At 26.9% G+C, this 22,286-nt stretch overlaps 2 protein-coding genes across 2 annotated transcripts in view; both read right to left on the reverse strand.

The window, feature by feature from the left end:
* Positions 1–22,286, reverse strand: part of LOC126893900 (uncharacterized) — a 60,892-nt gene that overhangs the window by 34,090 nt on the left and 4,516 nt on the right. The window lies entirely within an intron of this gene.
* Positions 7,029–9,635, reverse strand: LOC126893903 (uncharacterized). The gene is made up of 2 exons (XM_050664454.1): positions 8,702–9,635; positions 7,029–7,966 (listed from the first exon to the last, which is right to left on the reverse strand). The coding sequence occupies exons 1-2, from the start codon at positions 9,565–9,567 to the stop codon at positions 7,129–7,131; spliced, it is 1,704 nt and encodes a 567-aa protein (XP_050520411.1). The 5' UTR covers positions 9,568–9,635; the 3' UTR covers positions 7,029–7,128.

Raw genomic sequence — 22,286 nt, forward strand, 5'->3', positions numbered from 1 at the left:
AAAAAAAAAAAAAAAAAAAAAAAACACGTCATAGTAAAACCCAACTTTCTCAGCATGGCATCGTAGCTAAAAAATAAACGCATCCAAGTAAAATTAATACCTTTTCAGCTTTGCAACGATGCTAAAAATTTGTATTATTAAAAATAAAATTACAAAATTACCGATTTTTTGTGAAAACATATGCAAATGTGTCTATATATATTTATTTGTTAATAAAATAATGTGTATAAAGAATATAAATATTAGCTTCGATGCAAAGCTAAGAAAGTATTGGTTTTACTATGATGTGTTTTTTTTTCGTGTTACCACTTTTTTACAGCTGTTACGGGACCAAATTTTTTTAATGATATGTTAAAAGATCACAAATTGTATCTAGTCGAAGACATTACCTACAAAAATTGAAAAAAACTCCCTCATTCCCTGTAAAAGGGGGAATCTTAAAATTGCTATAACTTTTTCACAATAGAACAAATCAATATAATTTTTTTTTAATAGATGCATAATCTTTTTACCTATCATTTGGTGTATTTTTTTATAAATCTGACTCTAAAACTACTCACAGGAAGGATTTTAAAATGACAACTTTTTCAACTTAACTTTTAAAAGTATTCCGAAAAGTCTGAAACTTTTATATATATCATAATTAAAGATAATGTAACTTAATTTATCATTAAAAAAAAAATTTTGGACTTTATTTTATCTTCACATTGAAAATGGCTACCAAATGCAGTTTTTGAGTGAAAATTCTTGATTTTGAATTTTACATTTTTTAATTTATTATGCTATACACTTTTGAAAAATGCATGGATCAATACAATTTTTTCATGAGAAGTAATATTTATATACATCTTTCATTCGACATACAGTTTTTTTAAATAGGGCCATTTTCCTATAAACGAGGGGGTTAAAATCTAAAACATGCAAAAAGTAGAACTTTTTCAACTTAACCTTTGAAAGTGTTCCCGAAATACTAATACTTTTATATATATATATCATAAATTAAAGCTAATGTAATGTACTTTATTATGAAAAAAAATTCGGACTTTATTTGGTATTCATGGTAAAAATGACTATATGGTTACTTATGTATAAAGGCAACTTTTCCGCACTACCCTCAAAGCATTATAAAAAATTTTCATTTTTCGAGCCCCCCTAATGGCTACCGAGTGCTATTTTTGTGTGAAAATTCTCGATTTCGTATTTTACATTTTTAACTTTATAATGCTATAACTTATTGAAAAGTGTATTGATCAACACAATTTTTTTTATGAGAAATAATAACTTTTAATAATCCCTTTTTCATTCGACATACTATCTTAATCGGGATATTAATAAGGAACTAGCAGATCATGTAGCTTTTGTAATAATCCATTAATCTTTTTAAATTAAACACTATCTACATATTTGCATCGAAGCATTTTTTATGATAGTGATTTTAATCACTGTCAGATATCATTTTACTTGATCCAACTATGCTACGTCACCATTGTACCACTACCCTTCTGTGCTGGTTTTTTTTTATAGATGCATTATGTCTTTACTTATTGTTTTGTATATTTTTTCAATATTCAATCTGACAACTTTCCATAAATTTTAACTTTTTCAACTTAACTTTTAAATATGTGTTGGAAACTCTGACACTTTTACATATATCTAAAATAATTGCTGATGTAATTCTCGATTTTTTATTTTACATTTTTTTTATGAAAAATTATTTTTATATTCTTTTTTTATTTAACATACTTTTTTAGCTTCGATGCGAAACTAAGAAAGTATTGATTTTACAAATTTTAAAAGATTGATTNAAGAAATAGAGGGAAAATTGCCTTTTTTGGATTTATTAGTTAAAAGAACAGAGGGGGAACTAAATTTTGAAATTTATCGGAAAAACACACACACGTTCAGATACATTCCGAACACATCGAACCACACCTGGCAACACAAATTGTCAGCTTTTAATAGTATGGTTTACAGATTAATTAATATTCCGATGAATAAAATAGATTATGATAAAGAATTGGTGGTTATAAAAGAAATAGCTAAATTTAATGGGTATAACGAAAACATAATTTCAAAATTAGTCTGAAAACAAAAGTGGAAAAAAGAAAGGAGGGCAGCTAGTACACTCTCCAGCGAGGGGGAACAAAAAGTAATTAGATCACCAATTTTATTTTATCCGGGCATCTCAAATGGATTAACTAAAATATTTAAGAATTTTGGTATTACTTTGGTAACATCTAAGAGTAATAATTTAAGAGATTTATTAGGTAACCCTAAAGATAAGGTAGATGAAGGGGGGAAATCAGGCATTTATAAAATACAATGTGAAAGTTGTAATAAATGTTACGTAGGACAAACAAAAAGAAATATAGGGGTCAGGTTTAAAGAGCACTTAAGAAATATTAAAAATCAAGAAATTGAGAAATCTCCAGTGGCTGAACATTTATTGACACATAATCACTCCATTAAAACCATAAAACTAATTAAAAACGTAAATAATTACAAAGAACTTAATATCAGAGAAGCAATAGAAATGTTTAAAAATAAAAACAATTTAATTAATTGGGATCTTGGCCCACTGAAAAATTCATTATTAAACTTGTGTAAACTAGCAAAATGTGATAATATTACTTAGTGATGACGTCACTAGGTGATAAGGTCACTAGGGGTATATAAGAGAGTTTTTTCTTGTCGGGGTGTCAGTATGTGTTTAGCGTTGATAATGGTAACATTGTTTCCGAAATACGTATCCGCGACTTTTCATTAATTTTTTTGTGGCTTTGAGTTTAATATTTTTTAGTTTTTTAAATTAATAATATTTTTAATATAGTTTTAATTTTACTTAATTAATTAGCCACAAGTGATCAATTTTTATTATATTGATTTTACTATGATGTGTTTTTTTTAATTTTTTTTTTTTTGTGTCTGTTACCACTTTTTCTAACCTCTCGCCAAACCGATTTCTTTCAATGATACGTTCAAAGATCACAAATCGTATCTAGTCGAAAACATTACCCTCAAAAATATACTATCAAATTTTACAATTATACATTATAGACCTGGCAAACGTTGTTTTGCTAATGTAATATAATATAATGTAATATACTATAACATGAAAAAATAAAATTTCGAACTTTATTTGGTCTTCACGGTAAAAATAGCTACTAGGGGGGCTCGAAAAATGAAAATTTTTTATAATGCTTTGAGGGTAGTGCGGAAAAGTTGCCTTTATACATAAGTAACTTGTGTTCAAAATTTCACCGCCCTAGGATAATGTCTTCTGTTCTGGCAAAGGCCGTGAAATTTCAAAAATTTAGTAAAATTAGAAAATTTTTTTTTTTTTTTGAACATTTTTTTTAAAGGTCACAGAACTTTGCGGTAGTGTGCAAAAGTTTCATCTATATATGGTTAATTAAAGTGCGAAATTTGGCGGTCCACGGACAATATGTTCTGTTCTGGCAAGGAGCCTGAAATTACCCAAAAATCGACAAATACACTGTTTTTTTCATTATTTTACTAACATTTATTAAACATAAAAATAATTGTAAGACACTCGCATACTATTAGACATAAGAATTAAGAAATAAATATTCAAAATAAAAATATGTGTTTTATTAGGTCTTTAGGTTTTGTACTGTCTCTTGAATCTAAATTCAGGCATGGCCTTTCTTGATTTTTGAGTGGAGCGAATAAATCCATCCCGTTTTTTATGACCACACACTTTCTTTGAAGCCTCCGTTACCAAANTCTCTTTGAATCTCTTGCATGGTTCGATTCCTTTCTCTTGCAATTTTGTTTTTATCGATAACTAAAGATGTATCCAGTTCAGAGATTAGGCCTACGTCGTGCAGAACACTAGAAGCAATGGCAGCCGTGGCTTGAAGCGATACCCCAAATCTTTGACTTATTAATGCGGTATTTGAAAGTTTCCTTCGCATTTGCCAAGAGGATGAAGTCGATGGTCCGGGATTGTAGTCGCAGTCATCAGGTTCAAGTTCCTTATCTTCATCCATTGCCTCATCATCTTCTAATGGCGTTGATGTTGATGACGGTTCGTCACCATGAGGCTGTAATGAGTAGGACGCTGTAGATTTAGATCTACGAGGGATATTTTTATTCTTCCTTTCAGCACGTGCTTGGAGCTTTTTAGTTTCTTGCAAATCGAGCGATCCAATGCACATTAAGCGCTTTGTCCTCTGATCAGCAAGAAATGTCTGTTCCTTAAAGGGGACCTTGGATTCCTTCGGACAAACGCATTCTGTAAACGTGGAGCACTTACAAGCTGATATATCAAAAAGAAAACATGATTCTTCTTTAAACTTCTCCACCCTTGCTTTAGTTGACAAGCTTTTATCTATTCTTTTATAAACTGCCTTAATATCAATATATTTCTTGTGATATGCATGAATCATATCAAGGACACGTTTCTGTGAAATTGTTGGAATGGAAGCATCAAAATACAACATTTCCAGCATTACACAAACTTGCTTAGCAATGTAAGAAAATGAAGGTTCCTTATTATCACTTTTTTCAGATCCAAGTCTCCACCTTTCGTAATTACAGCATTTAATGACCTCCCCTTTTGTTGGAAGCATTCTAGAAAAATTGGTCGGTGTCCCGAAAATTGGGCAGTCTAATGCTCGCCGTCTTAAAAATTTTGAGGATTTTGCCATTTTCTGTAACAAAAAAAAAACTAAGTGTGGATCGTAGTATCTACGACAGGAACGAAGTTTCAAATTGATGTCTCAGGACTATCATGAGAAAAAAAATGTTAACCGTTTAATATTGATAATGTTAATCAAATTAAAAAAGTAGGCTTAAACAGATAATTGTTTAATATTTTTAGTTTCCGTATAAAAATTTACAACGGTAAACTTGTTTAAATTATTATATTCATAATTTAAATTAATGACAATATAAAGTAATGATATATCTTACCAGTATAATTATAAACAGATTTAAATTTATAATTTATTTGATTGACTTTTTTCTTGTAACGAGATAATCATCAAGCTATCAACTCTTCTAAATAATAAGAATGACTGATAAGGACTGGTAGTTATCAATTATGCCTGGTTGATAAAGAATGACTGATAATTAATAACTAATAATCATTAATTATTGATAAATTATTATTGGTTAATGATAATCTGGAAATCTGCTGCTAAAATAATTATTAATAATTCATATTTATACCTAAGATTATAATGTAAAAAACAGTGTATTTGTCGATTTTTGGGTAATTTCAGGCTCCTTGCCAGAACAGAACATATTGTCCGTGGACCGCCAAATTTCGCACTTTAATTAACCATATATAGATGAAACTTTTGCACACTACCGCAAAGTTCTGTGACCTTTAAAAAAAATGTTCAAAAAAAAAAAAAAATTTTCCAATTTTACTAAATTTTTGAAATTTCACGGCCTTTGCCAGAACAGAAGACATTATCCTAGGGCGGTGAAATTTTGAACACAAGTTACTTATGTATAAAGGCAACTTTTCCGCACTACCCTCAAAGCATTATAAAAAATTTTCATTTTTCGAGCCCCCCTAATGGCTACCGAGTGCTATTTTTGTGTGAAAATTCTCGATTTCGTATTTTACATTTTTAACTTTATTATGTTATAATTTTTTGAATAATGTATTGATGTATGGATCAACACAAATTTTTATGAGATTTAATATTTATATCCCTTTTTCAGACGACATACTTTATCTTAATCAGGATATTAATAAGAAAATAGCAGATCATATAGCTTTTGGAATAATCCATCAATTTTTTAAAATTAAACATTATCTAAAGATTTGCATCGAAGCGTTTTTTTTTTATTGTAACTTTAATCACTGTCGGATATCATTATACTTGACTGAACTGTGCCACAACTCCACTGTGTTGGGTTTTTTTTATTGTAAATAAATTCTTAAATTTTGTTAATTATTAGTAGTATTAATATTTTAATTTTAATAAGATAGTTAATCATTTATAGTCATTTGAAAAAGTTAATTTGACTCCCCTAAAAGGTATCAGAAATTATTCTAAAATTTAAATAATAGCTGAAAAATCAAGAAATATATGTAATTAAAAATAATCAATAAATTGTTTTCCAATATTGTATATATTGAGAGTATTTGACAGTTTAATAATAATCTGATCATTCTATATATGAAATATTCATGGAACCACCATAAGATTTAGCATTTCATTGTATTTGTAATTCATTATAGGAATTGTACTACAGATATTACTAAATAAATTGTAGACATATGAATTTGGATTAAGAGTTTGATCTATACTTACAATCGAAAATTTAAACAGGTTATTAAAAGCCTGTTCAAATCAATCTACATTGAATTTATCCAGTTCTTCCAACCAAAACAAAAGACGTTTTTAAAACCTTAAAATCAAAATCAAAAACTTACCGAACTTGTAGCTAGATTTTGGCTACAAACACTTCATAATACGCTCTTTTTTTGTTTTAATAAATGGCAAATAAAAATTAATTAAATTAAATCATCCTTATTAAACAATTTTGCTTTTATGGATGTTTTCATTATTTCCTATTTAACTGAATCATAAATAAAAATATAATTAATAAAAATAACCAAATTTTATATATTCTAATTATATTATATGATTATAATATAGTCTTATAAATTATTAGCTTTGTAAATAGCTATTAATATCCTGACGACTTTAATGTAAGCCATCTCTCTAGAGAATAACTGTAATATTATTAAAATAAAAATAAAAAATTGTTATAAACATAATTAAATATAAAATATTATTGAGGGACGATGAAGCCGAGTCGTAACGTGGCAGTGCTTGACGCGCACTACATCGAATTCGAAACTCGGCACGGGTGGCTTCATTTGCTGAACGGGAGATTAGTTCAGTATTCGGAGCGTCATACCTCTTTCCGGTTACGGACTAACCACCCGTTCCAATGGATCAATGGTTAAGAAACCTCTACCTTTTCGGGAGGCCACTATGGACCTTAACGGGCGTATAAAGCGTTAAAAATAATAGTACTAAAAATATTAAAAACATTATATTTTAGTAAGAGTATAGGCGTAGTTATTTTAAATTCAAATTGCAATGTGGATAAATAATTTATTCATTGCACAATAAATTAAATATATCTGTCGTGTAAGCTAGTGTTGAGATTCTGAATTTTTCCAAAACCTAGATCTTCATAACAATTTTTGTAAACATTCTCACAATATATGCCAAAATAATTACTTGCATTAAGATATATTTGGTTTGAATATGGATAAGTAGACATTAACAATATATCATTCATTATTTTAAATTTTTCAATAAAAGGTTTTCTCATAACACATCGGTCATTCATACGACTCATTTCGGATCTTAATTCTTTATAGAAGTTATCACGAAACTCTGATAGAATGTTTCGTAGTTTTTTTAACTTTTCTGTATTTTTTCCTTCATTTTTTATGATATTATTACCTAGTTCACACCTTGAAAATTCATTGTTCTTCAATAAATTAAGAAAATCTGTATTCCATTTCAATATTTTCTGCAAACTAGAATGAGAGTGATTACTTAAACTCCATATTGATGAATTATTTAAAGTATTTATAGCCATATTCAATCCATCAAACATTCTTTTTGATTTATTGAGTGAGTCAAATAATTCAATCAAACAATTTTGATAGTACGGTGGTACACTTTTGTTGCATATATGTACTACGGTAGATAATAATATTTCGTAATTTTTCATTATTTCTGTATACCTGCATCTTAATAATTGTATTACATGTTCTTTTTTCACTCGAAAATTAATGTTATTAATTTCGTCTTTCATAATAAAATCTACACTGAATTGTTTACCATTATAAATTATTAGTATGTGATTCATTGTTTTCCAACCAGATTCCTGACGAAGAATATTGAGAGCTTTAATTCCATCATTTTGATTTATATCTAGATCTATTGGAGGTATGAATCTATGTAAATCAACAAATAATAAGATTATTATGTAAATACATAAATAAACAAACTTTAAAAGATGGATGATTAGAGTATATAATAGAGAGTATATGTTTAGCGTCAATCGTTCACGAGATAAGAGAAAATAGACTAGACGGTTCGGTCATCTTATGAGGAAAGAAGAATCGGATTCTATAAAAACTGTTATTTGGAAATTAATGTTGAAGGTAGAAGAGGTAGGGAAAGAATAAAAAAGAGATAGAAGGATGTTATTGAATGAGATATGAGGACAACTGATTTAAGCTTACATTATGTGGGAAATTGTGTAAAGTAGAAGTTTAGGATAAAGGTGGCTAACCCCAAGTAATTGGGTTTAAAGCAAGGAAAAAGATAAAGAAGATTTTAGCTGAATAATACTTTTTAAATTTGTAGATGAGCTGTTGAACATATAATATAATACTTATTTTGAAATAATTTAACCAAACAATAAATTAAACTTATATATTCCTATAATACCTAAATTTATACTTAGATCGAGTGATCATACCAATATAGAAGAAAAATGAAACCTCATAAATTCTAATACTATTTCGAAAAATGTATTTAAGTAAATTTTATTACGCTTTTCGAAATAATCTAACCAAATATTAATTTAATCTTCGATATTAATTTCATATATTTTGGAAACACATGTAAAGTTATATATATTAACTATTAAATTGGAAATTAATACTAAATGTAAGAATACTTACTGAGGTATTTTGGGTTTTAGAAATTCTTCAAAGTCAAGGTTTTTGTACCAAATTTCTATGGTTTTGTTATAAAACGCATTAAGATTACTACATGTTAAATAAACTAAGTAAGAGTCGTTTTCATTAGTGCATTCGTTAATTTGATTTGTTATCGAATTAGTTTCTACAGATGTGTCGATGACATTACTATTTTGAAACATATTGTTTACTATTTCTGATGCTTCTGTATAAAACTCATTTAAATTCTTAAATTTCGTTTCAGAATCTTTAAGATTTGGTAAGCTATTGAGATCAAAAGATACAGTCTCTGATGTATATTGTAAGACAAATTGTTTAAAAAAATCAATTTCATCAACTATAGCATTTGGAACATTTTTTCCTTGAAACAAATATCTTACATCTATGTCGCTTATATACTTCATAACGTTGTAGAGGTTGTCCAACATAGTCTGGGAATTTTTCACTTCTTCTACAAGTGATGTTATACAACAAATAAAATTTTCCCATAAATTTTCATCACGAAATTGCTTACATTGTTGAAGAATAATATCTAAGTAATTGAGGAATATTTTTAGTATTCCTGTGTACTTGAAATTGAGTACACTTATTGTATTAGAATAGTTATATCTGAAATTATTCAGGTACAAGTCGGACTGGAAAGCTTCCTCTAATTTAATAGTATAATTTGAATCTAATTTCAATATTAGATTTCGTATTTCATTTGATTCAATACTTGAACGAATGTGATCAGTCACTGTTTTGATGAAATTTTTATAATGCCAATGATAATCTACGTTTTGTTCTGCTTTATCTGGTTTCAGTACAAAAATGAAAATAGTCATACGAATTATTAAAAAAAAGTCCATTTAAAATTAAATAATAATATTTAAATCTACTTATTTGAAACTTTGGAAAATTTAATATTAAATATGTAAATGCATTCATTATATCACTTATTTGATGGTGTTAAAACGTGATTAAAAATATAAATCATTTTTTGCGACGCTAAAAAAATGTATACTTAAAATATATTATTTTAATGTAAATAGGTTTACAGTAGCTAACATATTTTTTATTATAAATTTTATATTTTATACTATAATAAGATCAAACTAAAATGCTGTTCTACTTTTTTAAAAAATTCATGAACACCCTGTTAATATTATTTTTTTATGGGTTTTATGCCCGTCTACGTGGTGAAATGTTTTTGTCACCGTTAGCTAATTAACTTGCTTATATATTAAATATAAATAAAAAAATTACATATCGATAAAAACTTTTTAAGCAATATTTGGTTGTGATTCAGCAGTCATTATTTTCATTAGATCATTCTCTAATGAATGAGAATAAAATTGAGTAAATTAAAATGTATATTTTTTTGTAATTGTACAAGAGTAAAAACGAATTTCAGCTAGTCTTTTATTTATCAGTTGTATGGCTGTAGTTCTCTCTCGTGTTGACGATTCAGAGTTAAAAAATATAAAATTCGTATGAGTATGAACAGAAAGCAGTTTTAAATAGACTATTAAAATATCATTATAAATTTTATAAAAACGTTGGTTGATAATGATATTAATACTACATTGATAGGGGATATACCTTATGATTGCATTCAAAATCCTACAATTTTATCTATTTTAAATATTTCTTTTGCATACAAATGAACCTGAGTTTTGTAACAACCTGTTAAATCAATTTCAAATATTGATTTTTACTATTTTTAAATACTAAGTGTTATGTTTTTTTAGAAAAATTATGACATCGAAGTCATTAGCATTAACCTCTAGATGCTTATAATTAAGTTATTTTTTGGGTTTTAAGTACAATAATGCGTTTATATTGTAGTGCTAGGAATTAAATACATTTATAAATTTTCGTTTTTAAATGAAAAATCCTTATTATCTCAAAAAATGTAATATAAATATAACCCCGGTAAAAACATATTACTAAATTTTTAAGTAAATTAATAAAACATTTTACTGGTTGATGAAATATTTCAAATAATTTAACAACATTTATAAATACATTAATTTCTTAGCACTTGTAATTAGTGTTAATGTTAACTATAATTTTATAATTTTAATATTAAAATTGTTTACTATACAATTGACAATACTAAAATACATAAATTAAAATGTTAACAATTTATCTATTTTATTATTGGAACAGCAGGGAATGAATATTAATTATTACTAGTATTTGATTTATATTGTAAGAACATTTATTACAGCATGCAATGAATAATATTTTATACCACTTTTTGTTTTTTATTAATATAAGTTGTAGCAGTTAGTATAATTTTTTGAAAAATATATAAATAATTAATAGGGTACTTTTAATTTTAATTGGATCGTACTTTTAGTTATCTATGATCTACAAAATATAATTTTTCTTTTTAATTTTTGATTTAAAATTATATGACTATTAAAAAAAAAAATGTCTATAAAAAAAGGAATATACAATTCCTACATTCGACTTTTAAGTGTTTTAAATAATTATTTTTTATTCAATAGTATATTTTTAGGACAAAAATTAAATATTTTTAAAAAATGATGAATTATGGGGGTATAATTAAATATATGAAATAGATATAAATATCTATTTATATTATAAAATTACCTATTTCATTATTGGAATTCCAAGGAATGAATACTGTTTTTAGCCAGTTTTAGTTTAATATTAATATATAGTCATAAAAATTAAAATTAAAAATAGCAATTTATACTTTTAATTTTTTTATTTGATTATACTATAGAAAAACTGAGTCATTTTAAATTGAATTTAAAATTTTGACTGAAAATTATAGACGTTTGTTAGAGATTACATAACTCTATTATTTTATTTGAAAAGGTAATTTTGTTAGAAATGACGTATGTTTAAAAATAAAAAAATCAAGGATTTCTGAAATTGGTTGTCTGTAATCCAATTACATTCTGTAATAATATATATTTTTTTTTTTTGATTAAGAATTAAAGTGTAACATAAAGTTAAAAAAAAAAATTTTTAATAAAAAAAAAAAAATAGCACGTATATAAAGAATATTTTAATTATTTTAGTAATTTCAAAATTAATGCAAATTTATTCAAAATATTTTTTTTTTATTTAAGAGAACTTGAAAAAATGTACAAAGTAAATATAATGAAATCGAAGTATTACATAAAAATTATGCGCAGATAGTTTTACGTTGAATAAATAATAAATTAGGTGTTTAAACTGTACAATTATAATTATATATCATTATTATTATACTACATATTATTATATTACTAATGATTAAGTTTTAGTAATTTAATATAAAAGAACATTTTAAAAAAAATATGTCGAAAAATAATTATTTCAAAATTAAAGACATTTTCTTCGAGTGACTCCGACAATAGCACAGACTCTTTGCTTCAAGTACCTTTAGTAACGCCGGTTACATCGTGGTTTTCTTTTAGGATTTCTTTGCTCGGAGTGACGCCTCCAGCAGCACTAACGTTTTGCTCCAAAGACTTCTAAAATGTGTGTACACCGTATATTCTTATAATATGATAAAATATACTTATTGTTATATTAATGATTTTAACTACTCATAAAACCTTATTATTTAAAAACGGTCAATATTCTTTTGGCAATTAAAATTTATTATAAGGGTTAATAAAATTGACTCACCTTTCGTTATCCTTATTTAAGCTCATAAAATAAAATTGTATTCAAGAAGAAATATTTTGAATGCCGAAAAAAGATTTGTAAGCGTACGGCAGTCGATTTTGTTTCTTACTCATTTTCCACCGTAATGAGCGAAATAGCTCATATTGGTATATATAGCTCATATATCACTATATTGGCAGAAATAACCAAGATCACTTCTATCCACCATACTGTTCTACACAGTGACTATTGCACTACTTTACTGATGTATTAAAAAGGAAAGAATAGAAAAAGTTAGATTGTGTAGTGATCTACCGAAGCCATTTTGCTTTATATAGTTAATAGTCACCATCTTTTATTTATTTTTTTTGGTATTCAACTAGCACAATCATGATATATTATATTTATATTTTTTAAAGTTAACTAATCAAAAAATATTTCGAGCTTGAAATAAAAATAATATATACTATAATCTTAAGTAATTTATTCAGATAATTGTATCAGTAAAAATGAAATATAAAGTATTATTTTGTTATTCCCGTGAGCCTAGTATACTAGGCCTACATTAATAAAATTACCATAAGTAGTTATAATTTATTTTACTCATTTTAAGATATTTTTGTTAAAAATAAATAAATTATTATTACATTTTATAAAATATTCTTCTTCTTTTTTAGGTTATGGATTAATATTGACTGCATAACATGTTTAAATTTTAATATTAATATTAATCAGTTATTTTAGTACTCTTATTAGTCAAATATTCTTTCAGATCTTTTCTAGAATATTCATGATTTCATATTGTAAATAATAGAATTCCTGAAATTCTGGTATATTATGAATTTATTCATATGAATTAAATACTTTTATAATAATTTCAAGTAATTAAATGTTATATTCGTAAATCATGCATAGTAATCATAAAATGTATCGAAGATTTGGAGAATATTCTCGGAATAATAAGTACTAATCGTGTAATCATTCTCAAATACAGTATTGCTTTTTTAGATTGTTTTATCATTTTATAATTTATTACATGGTAACATGACTTAGATAACTATTACATGAATATATAATATATATATATTATATATATATATATATGTATATTTATAATTACAAAACATTTTTATGATATCAGATTGGTACATAATACAATTTTTGTGACATTATACTTTTCTTATAATTTACATCTGTCGTAACACAAAACAGCCTATAAAGGGAGTAAGCGTAGAGTAATGTGGATACGAAGATGCTAAGCCTGGGTATTCACATACGAGTGATCTTACAGCAGTTACACTCCGGTCAGCTATGAGTTTCGAAAAGCCGTTGTTATAGAAATAGAATAAGAGTAACACCTAGGTATGAGGTACTGACGAAATGCAAGATAAAAAGCACTGGGAATCGACTAACTACGATGGCTTAAAATAGTAATTGGGTCTACTGCCAATTTATCATCATCAAAATATTTTAAGAATTATTAAAAAGTAATATGTTTGGACATTAAAACATTACTAAAATTATTTTAATATAATAAAAATCTGAATAAAATTCTTTTTTAATAAAAAATATTACATTTAAATGACAATTGTGAATTTTGAAGTAATCTCAAAATTAAAGCAAATCTATTCAAAAACATTTAAGTTTTTTTTTAAATTTAACAGAACTCGATTTGAACAATTAACACGGCCGCCGGGGATTGACGGCCGGTTATAGAAAGTGTACCGGAAATCATGTGAAAAAAAGAGGCACGGTACGGGATTAGAACCCGCGACCCAAGGCGTCGTATAGACAAACCTTACCACTAGGCCACCGTGCACTTATGGTCCCGATACACTTTCATTTAGGTTGATAACGTGATGTGCGGCTGAGGGAAACACGGTACCGTGTCACAAAGAACAAAACAATTATAATAAAATCAAAATATTACTTATAAATTAGGCTTATTGAAGTAAAACTTCTTTATAGAGGGTCCGAAAAAAAAACGGATTATCGAGCGTCACGGTGGGCCACAGAAGGCTGTAATATTTTGCCGTCACAATCAGCCACAGTCGACTAAATGGTCGGCCACGGTAGTCTCAAGGACAGCTATATAATATATTTAATATTATAATTTAGTACTATATTTTTAAAAATTAAAGTTATTTTATTTAAAATGTATTAAATAATTTAATTTCAAAAAATAATTTGGATTGCGCATAAAAATATTATTATTTGCCAGGCTCTGTAATTTTCCCGTTGCGCTGCGCTACAGTGTCGGTTTGATCGGGCTCAGCTCTTGATTAATTTCGGGCTGAGTCCCAACACGGCGGTGTGAGTTTTAATGCGACGTTAGGCGCTTAGAAGCAATATCTCACGGTAGTTCCAGGGTGTCCAACAATATGTCAATCGCGTTGAAAAAAAAAAGGCTCTGTAATTTTGTATTCCGTAATAGAATCTGTAACTCCGAAGACAATAAATATGGACAATGATGACAAGTTCAGGTTACCGAAAAAAAAATTCAAAACCACAGATTCAATGGGCAACAGTGCTGACGAAGTTTGTGGTACAAAAGAATCGAGTCAAAGTAACCAAATAGTCGTTCAAGCTGATATTCATCTTCCTGTATCTGATACTGAACGTGTACGACAATATCATATACGACAGCGTAAAAACAAATCGAAAAATAGCCCTCGTGGTGTATCAACGTTATCACCGAGTCCTGTGTCGGATGCTGAACGTGCACGACAATATCGAATACGGAAACATGAAGAAAAAATACTGCAAAATAACAGAAATACTATATTAGCGTTATCACCTGATTCTATATCGAATGTTGAACGTGCACGACAATATCGTATACGGAACATACATTTTAGGCTTTGTGTAATCAACTTGATGACGTTGACAATGATTTGGTTGTATATGATGAAATTAAGGATGTAGAGAATTTGGATGAGGATCAAATACTTGCAAACAATAATAACAGTTGCAGTGAAACTGAATTATTGTCTGATAATGATCAAAGTGTCTATGATGATAATTTGATTATGCAATGCAGTAATTTTCGTAAATTTCAACGAGCCTATAGAGAATTGGAAATAAAATTCATCAATAATCCATATGGTCATGCTTGTTCTGTGGTTCTTAAACGAGTTAAGACTTGCCTCTCCATTATAGTAACTCAAAATAAAAGGAGAAAATTATTAAGAAGATTTTTATTAGTAATTAAAGGATAATTTATTAAAATTATTTATATTTGTTGGTATTATATGAGCATGAGAATAATTGAGTTAATATAATATTTATTTAATAAAGAAAATGATATAATATAATTTTCTCTCGGGATATGAGTACGAGGGTATATTAGAAGATGTAAAATATAGAAAAACAAAGTGATGTTTGATAATTTATTAATATAATAATAATTTTAAATAGAAATTATTGTGATTAATTATCACACATTGATCATCAACAACACCACTCGTACCAGTAGTTATCTAGGCTTGTGCTGACTGTGAGTCGAGTCAATAAAAACCTCGAGTAGTATAGGAACCATAAGTGGGTTCTCTATCTTCGCAAGATAGTCTTTATTAGTTTTGACTACACAGGTAACCCACTCAAAGATTAGACTAGGCTGGCTAACTTCGTACAAACGTTATTGATTCTCTTTATTTATTTAGACAATATTTTATTCTAGAGATCACTTTACTTTTTCTGGTTTCCTACTTAATTTATGTACTTATTATATTTACTTTGAATATGAATTTACCTTAATGATTTCAGGACTAATGTTGAAAAAAATGAATATACTTCAATTTTCTATATAAAATCGTATTTTGTCAAGCCACTTCTTGCGTTCGTTGAAAGTTCATAAGGTGAAGTAGTAGTGAGAGAGATTGACAGTTTTTATGCCCTTTTATATTAAATTTAATTCATCTATCTATGCAAGAAGTGTCACGACCTTTTACTACTATCTGTTTATTACTCAATTTGTGTTATTTATTACATATTATTTTACTTAAAATAGATAATTTGTCACAACTAAAGAATTTCTTATAATTATTACAGTAGATTTATATCAATGTATTTTTAGACATATTTCTTGGAATAGTTTAAAGTATTAACAAGAATAATATTTTTAATTTGATGACTAATAGGTAATAACATATATACTACTGAATAATGAGTGGTGTATGTATTATAACACCATTGCATGAAATTATCTTGAATACTATCATATCAAATATTCTAAGGAAAAATATTTATTTGTGCAACACGTGTCGAGCCTCATTAAATAAAAATAAGATTCCCACAATGGTGACACACAATGGTTTTAAATATCCAATCATGCCTGACAATTTACCATTATTAAACTTGGTTTCAGAAAAACTAATTTCTCCAAGACTACCATTTATGCATATTAGTAGGTTGAGACATGTAAATGGTCAATATGACATTTTTGGACAAATTATCAACATAACAGCCTCTAAATCGTACCATGATAAAAAGCCTTCCTCAAAATTTAGAGGATGACCATTCAAATTAATGAAGGCCATTTGAAACTTATAAGAGAAAATAGAAAATACATTAAAAAAATTGCGAGTGTTTTATTATATATTGGAACACAGTGCATAGCACAACGTGGTGATGACGAAAGAATTAAAAGTTTAAACCTTGGTAATTTTTTAGGACTCCTACATTTAATAAATGAACAGTATTGTAATATAGGTCATTATTTTGTAAAACTGAAAACAAAGCATTTTTGTAATGTTTGGTTTAACTATGAATTTCTTGATCTATTATTACAAAAATATAATATAGTCTATTATTTGTAAACCTAGAAGTAGAACACTTTTGTAATGTTTAGATTAATTGTAATTCCCGAATTATTGTTACTATCAGGAAGTAAATATTTATAAACATTTTTGAAAATGATTACTATATGAATTTTATAAAAAGAAAAACAAAATATGTTAGTATATAAGATGAAATGGAATGAATTGAAGAGAGGAGAGAGAGAAGACCTCGGGAGTACCGAAGGTAATCTCTTTCCGCGTGATACGTTTGTGACATTAAGTTTTCATTTTGTGTATTATTTATTTATTCGGTTTTAAGTGTATCAATATTTTATATAATTTTACTTTGTTTGATTATATCTTTATTAATTACATTTTGCGTTATTATTGAACTATTATAACTATAAGTTAGAACAAAAAGATTGTTCCATATTTAAATACAACAGTATGAAGTTTTAGGACAAGATGTACCTCGAAATGTCAAATACACTAGTCCTCAAATTCAAAATGAAATGATTAGTATTTTCAATTAAATAATTTTGGAAAAAATTAGCTTTGAACTACATAATTGTAATTATTTTGCTCTCATAGTCGATGAAACAAATGATATAAGGAAGACAGAACAGTTATCGGTAGTATTACGTTATTATATTCAAGGTTCAATACATGAAAGATTCGTGGGCTTTAAGCCTGCTAAACAGTTAAATGTGCCTTCATTACTAAATTATATCAAAGAAACACTACAAAAATGTTCAGTAGATGTACAAAAATGTATGACACGAACTTACGACAGGGCAGCCGTAATGAGTGGTAAATTAAATAGTGTTCAAAAATTATTTCGTGACGAAGTTCCGCAAGCAATATATGTGCATTGTTATAACCATACATTAAATTTAGTTATTGCAGATATATGTAAAGATATAAGTGATGTGAAATTATTTTTTGATTTGATCGAATTTGATATATGTGTCTCTGTCAGGTTCTGCAATTCATTTGCTTTTTATTGACATACTCAAATTCAGTTGTACAGTTAAAAAAAATCTATCGAGAAAAATGGACAGCACAAGTTTTTGCAACTTTGGCACTTAAAAAAAGTGCTAAGTCCATTATTAATTTTACTTCATAAATTAATAAACAATAAGGGAGATCGTTCTGTTACTGCTAAAAATCTATTACATCAAATAGATTTCATATTTGTATTAAACTTGGTACTGTTTTCTAACATTCTAATAAAGTTTAAACACGTTTGCGATTTTTTACAAAGCGAACTGCTATAATGTCAGAGAGTATGGTTTTAATAAAATTGTTAATTTTGACACTTAAAAATATGAGAGCCGATTAAAAGGATTCTATTAATGATTGTGATGGATCAAATAATTTTATAAACTTTGGAAAAATTTATGAAGAAGCTTTGAATATTTGTAAAGCAAATAATATACCATTACCCAGTGATACAAACTCAAACTACGAGAAAAAAGCGTTTTCCTCAAAAGTTTAAATCATTTTTTATCGATGAAAATATATCGTTAGAAAATGAACCAACTCAGGATAAAAATGATTTTTGCACAAAAATATTTTTGCCAGTTTTAGACAAAATTATTAATGAGTTAGAAAAATGATTTTCAAATAATTCTTTTTTTTAAAATTCAATTGATTATTTACACCAGAAAAATGCCAAATTTCTGAGCTATGATGATCTCGAACCTTTATCAAAACATTATAAATTAAATACAGGAACACTAAAAGTAGAACTTAAAATATTGCCAAACACAATAAATATTTATCAACAAGAAAGTAAATAAAAATCACAAATTTGATGAATTTTGTTGATTTATTGGAAAAATATAAAATTGTTTTTAACGAAACATACAAAATGGCTATAATCTCAATTACAATTCCGGTATCGAGTGCAGGATGTGAAAGGACATTTTCCAAACCCAACCCAACCTCTATTGGTTTTATTTACGTACTCAGATACATTGTTAGCGCAGGAATACTCATCGGTAATAAATTGAATGTCCATGTTAGATTTTATGACATTAAATACAAAAGGGTTAAACGGATTTTGCAATTTCTCTGCTGGGTGACGTTTTAAAAATACTCTTAGTCCTTTAATTCCTGCTTGAATTATTTTGTGCTAATCTGCATCGGTTGTAATATTATTTTGTTTATAAAACGTATCAATAATTAGGTAATCATTATTTTCGGGATTAGACCTCATATTTTGGTAACGTTAGGAATAAGTTGAGAACGCTTTCTCCTCTTTTTGCTTTGGCGACATTGTGATAGTTGATCGACTTGGTAAAAAAAGGAGCTTCAAATCTACAAATTTTGAGGTTTATGTCCAATTATGTTTATATAGCACGTAAAAGTGTGTTTATGTGTTTGAAGTTTTATATTATTTGAAGCTTCCTTTTCAGATACTGATATTATTTCATCAATAAATTTAATTGCATTGTGGGTGTTTTGTGCCATATTTTTCGTATATTGAGTACCCGTCGCTTTTATCACAATAATACTAGTACTTTTCGTTTATTATTGTTTTAAGCATATTTTAAAAATTATTTTAAACTTTATAGTTTGATGTGCTTTAAAAGCGTGTTTTTTTAGTTTTTTTAAACTATATTTATTTCTAGGTAGTTCAACTTTACAACAAGTTCTTCAGATATCAATGAGTCATTATTTTTCAATTTATAGATAACCTGAAGCAAACTATTCCAGTAAATTTCATTCGCATTGACAGTATGAAATATCGCTGGTTTGCCAAGTTACCTGATCATTGCAAATAGGTCTTTCTTTCGATGCATCCAGTACTAAGCCGAATTCAGAATTTATTTCAAAAAAACAAGATTGGATTCAACACAACTATTGATGTACTCATCACTTTCGATTTGTTTTCTAGTGATCTTTGTATCTTTACCAATGTGTTTAAATGCAAGAGTGAGTGAATCACAAATACGCAGTCGCATAATTTTCATTGCCATTTATTACAAATACTGAGGCATAACACCACGTCGATCGGATCTTTTTAATTCACTGGAAGCTATCGTAAATGGTGTCGCATCAACATCGTCACGAAAATTGCGAAATTGGCCAAGAAAAATAGCCGGAGAAGAAAGCTCTTTAGCATGTTCGTCGAACATTAAAGTCTGAAGCAATGATATTTCTCCTGGTGCAATACGTAAATATAGTTCATCATTCCACAAGGGCGTTTATTGTTGCACAGTCAGGCTTTCCTCTATACGGATATTTTCACTCAGATCATCTTGAGAATATTCATAAATTATTTCATCTGTATCGAAAAATGATTGGTCAATTGTTATATCATACGCTTCATACAATGGAAATTGTATTAAAAACTGGAGCCAAGTTTTTATTTTACGTTACTCAACAATGCCAATCAAATAGCTTGATTTGTATATCATTTGTCGTTTTGTATAAACATTGATACAATGGTATCATCTAACTTTCGAGGAAGGCTTTTTATCATGGTATCAATTGAGACTGGTATGTTGATAATTTGTCCATAAATGTCATATTAGCCATTTACATATCTCAAATATGCATAAATAGAAGCCGTGGAGAAATTAGTCTTTCTGAAACCAAGATTAATAGTGTTAAATTGTAAGTCATGGTTGCATATTTAAAACCATTGTATGTCGCCATTGTGGGAATCTTATTTTTATTTAATGAATATTAATATATTAATTTTTAGTACAGCGGGGTCGCGGTACAGTATGGAAGTGGCATAATTGGGACAATATTAGTAATTAAATTTAGTATGAAATTGATATTCAATAATTTAATATTGTAATTTTTACGGAGATATTATAAAAATTATAAAGTAATTGTATATTTCATTAATTTTAATGCATATAAAAATTTAAAGGACTCGATGCAATTATTTTCAATCAAATATGTATGTTATTTATAACAAAGTTATAAGTTTTATACACTGGATTACAAGGAACTTTCATCAGAAACAAAAATATACTTTTCTAAATCAACTTTTTAGATGTTTTCAAATGTGCAATTAGACTTTTTCTATCACTTCTAAGTTTTAATATTAATATTATTAAAAAATAAATATTGTCACATAAAAAAATAATTAAGAAAAAAAAAATTGTTTTTAAATTAATATTGATTTTGATTATTAATATGTAAATAATAAGGAAAATGATATATTTACAAAAATATTTTTAATCCTTTAAAGTTGATTTTTGTGAATGTTTATAATAAAAAAAAATTTATTTATTTTACCATAACTTTTAACTCAATTTGCGATTTTGACATTGACATCATTAAATAGGAAATTTTATGTTAATTAAAAAATTGTATTGTTAAGATTAATATGCAGTCAGGAAATTTTATAATAACTATTTCTAGTAAATTTATCAGAAAAGCTCAATATTTTTTTGCATTTTTATCGTAATAGATAACTTAATTAGAAATAATAGTAATAATTTCCTAATAACTTTTGGTGTTAAAAAAAATTCTTCAATTGAAATATGAACTGTATTGATTTTAATGATTTACTTTAACTAAAATAACTAATCAAAAAAAAGTTGTTAAAAAAATCTAAAAATCCATTGTCAAATTCAGGAGAAACTAACAATCATTTTTTTTAGTAATTATTTATATAGCAACATGTTACCAAAATATTTGGAATATTATAATCTAGTAGTAGCACAAACAAATAGAGTAAAGTATTATGAAATTACAAAGTAAAATTATTTAATTTTTTAGTTGAAATCTATCATATCAAACTTGATTCGTCAATTAATACTTTAAAAACATTAGAAATGAATGATTTTAATTATCTGTATGGAGAACATGAGATAAGTAACTGTTTAATTGATAAATTAGAATTTTGTTTCAATTTTTGAGCGTAATATCTTCAACTTGATACAAATTTTAACCATTTGACGTATCGTTGAAAAAAATAGGTCAATTTAGAGCATAGAAAATAAATAATACTTACAAAAAAATGCCCTCTCAGCTTTGCATCGAAACTAAAACCAAAATATAGTAAAATAATTTTAATATGAATAAGACATTTCTTTTTGAAATTTGATAAAAATTTAGAGTTGAAAATTTATTCTAACTTAAAAAGAATTAAGAAAAAAATCCAAAAAATTACTTGATATACACGGGTTGGAACCTTGTACCCCAGCGCG

This window comes from Daktulosphaira vitifoliae, unplaced genomic scaffold (assembly GCF_025091365.1).
Source record: "Daktulosphaira vitifoliae isolate Bord-2020 unplaced genomic scaffold, ASM2509136v1 Scaffold_1, whole genome shotgun sequence".
Lineage (NCBI taxonomy): Eukaryota > Metazoa > Arthropoda > Insecta > Hemiptera > Phylloxeridae > Daktulosphaira > Daktulosphaira vitifoliae.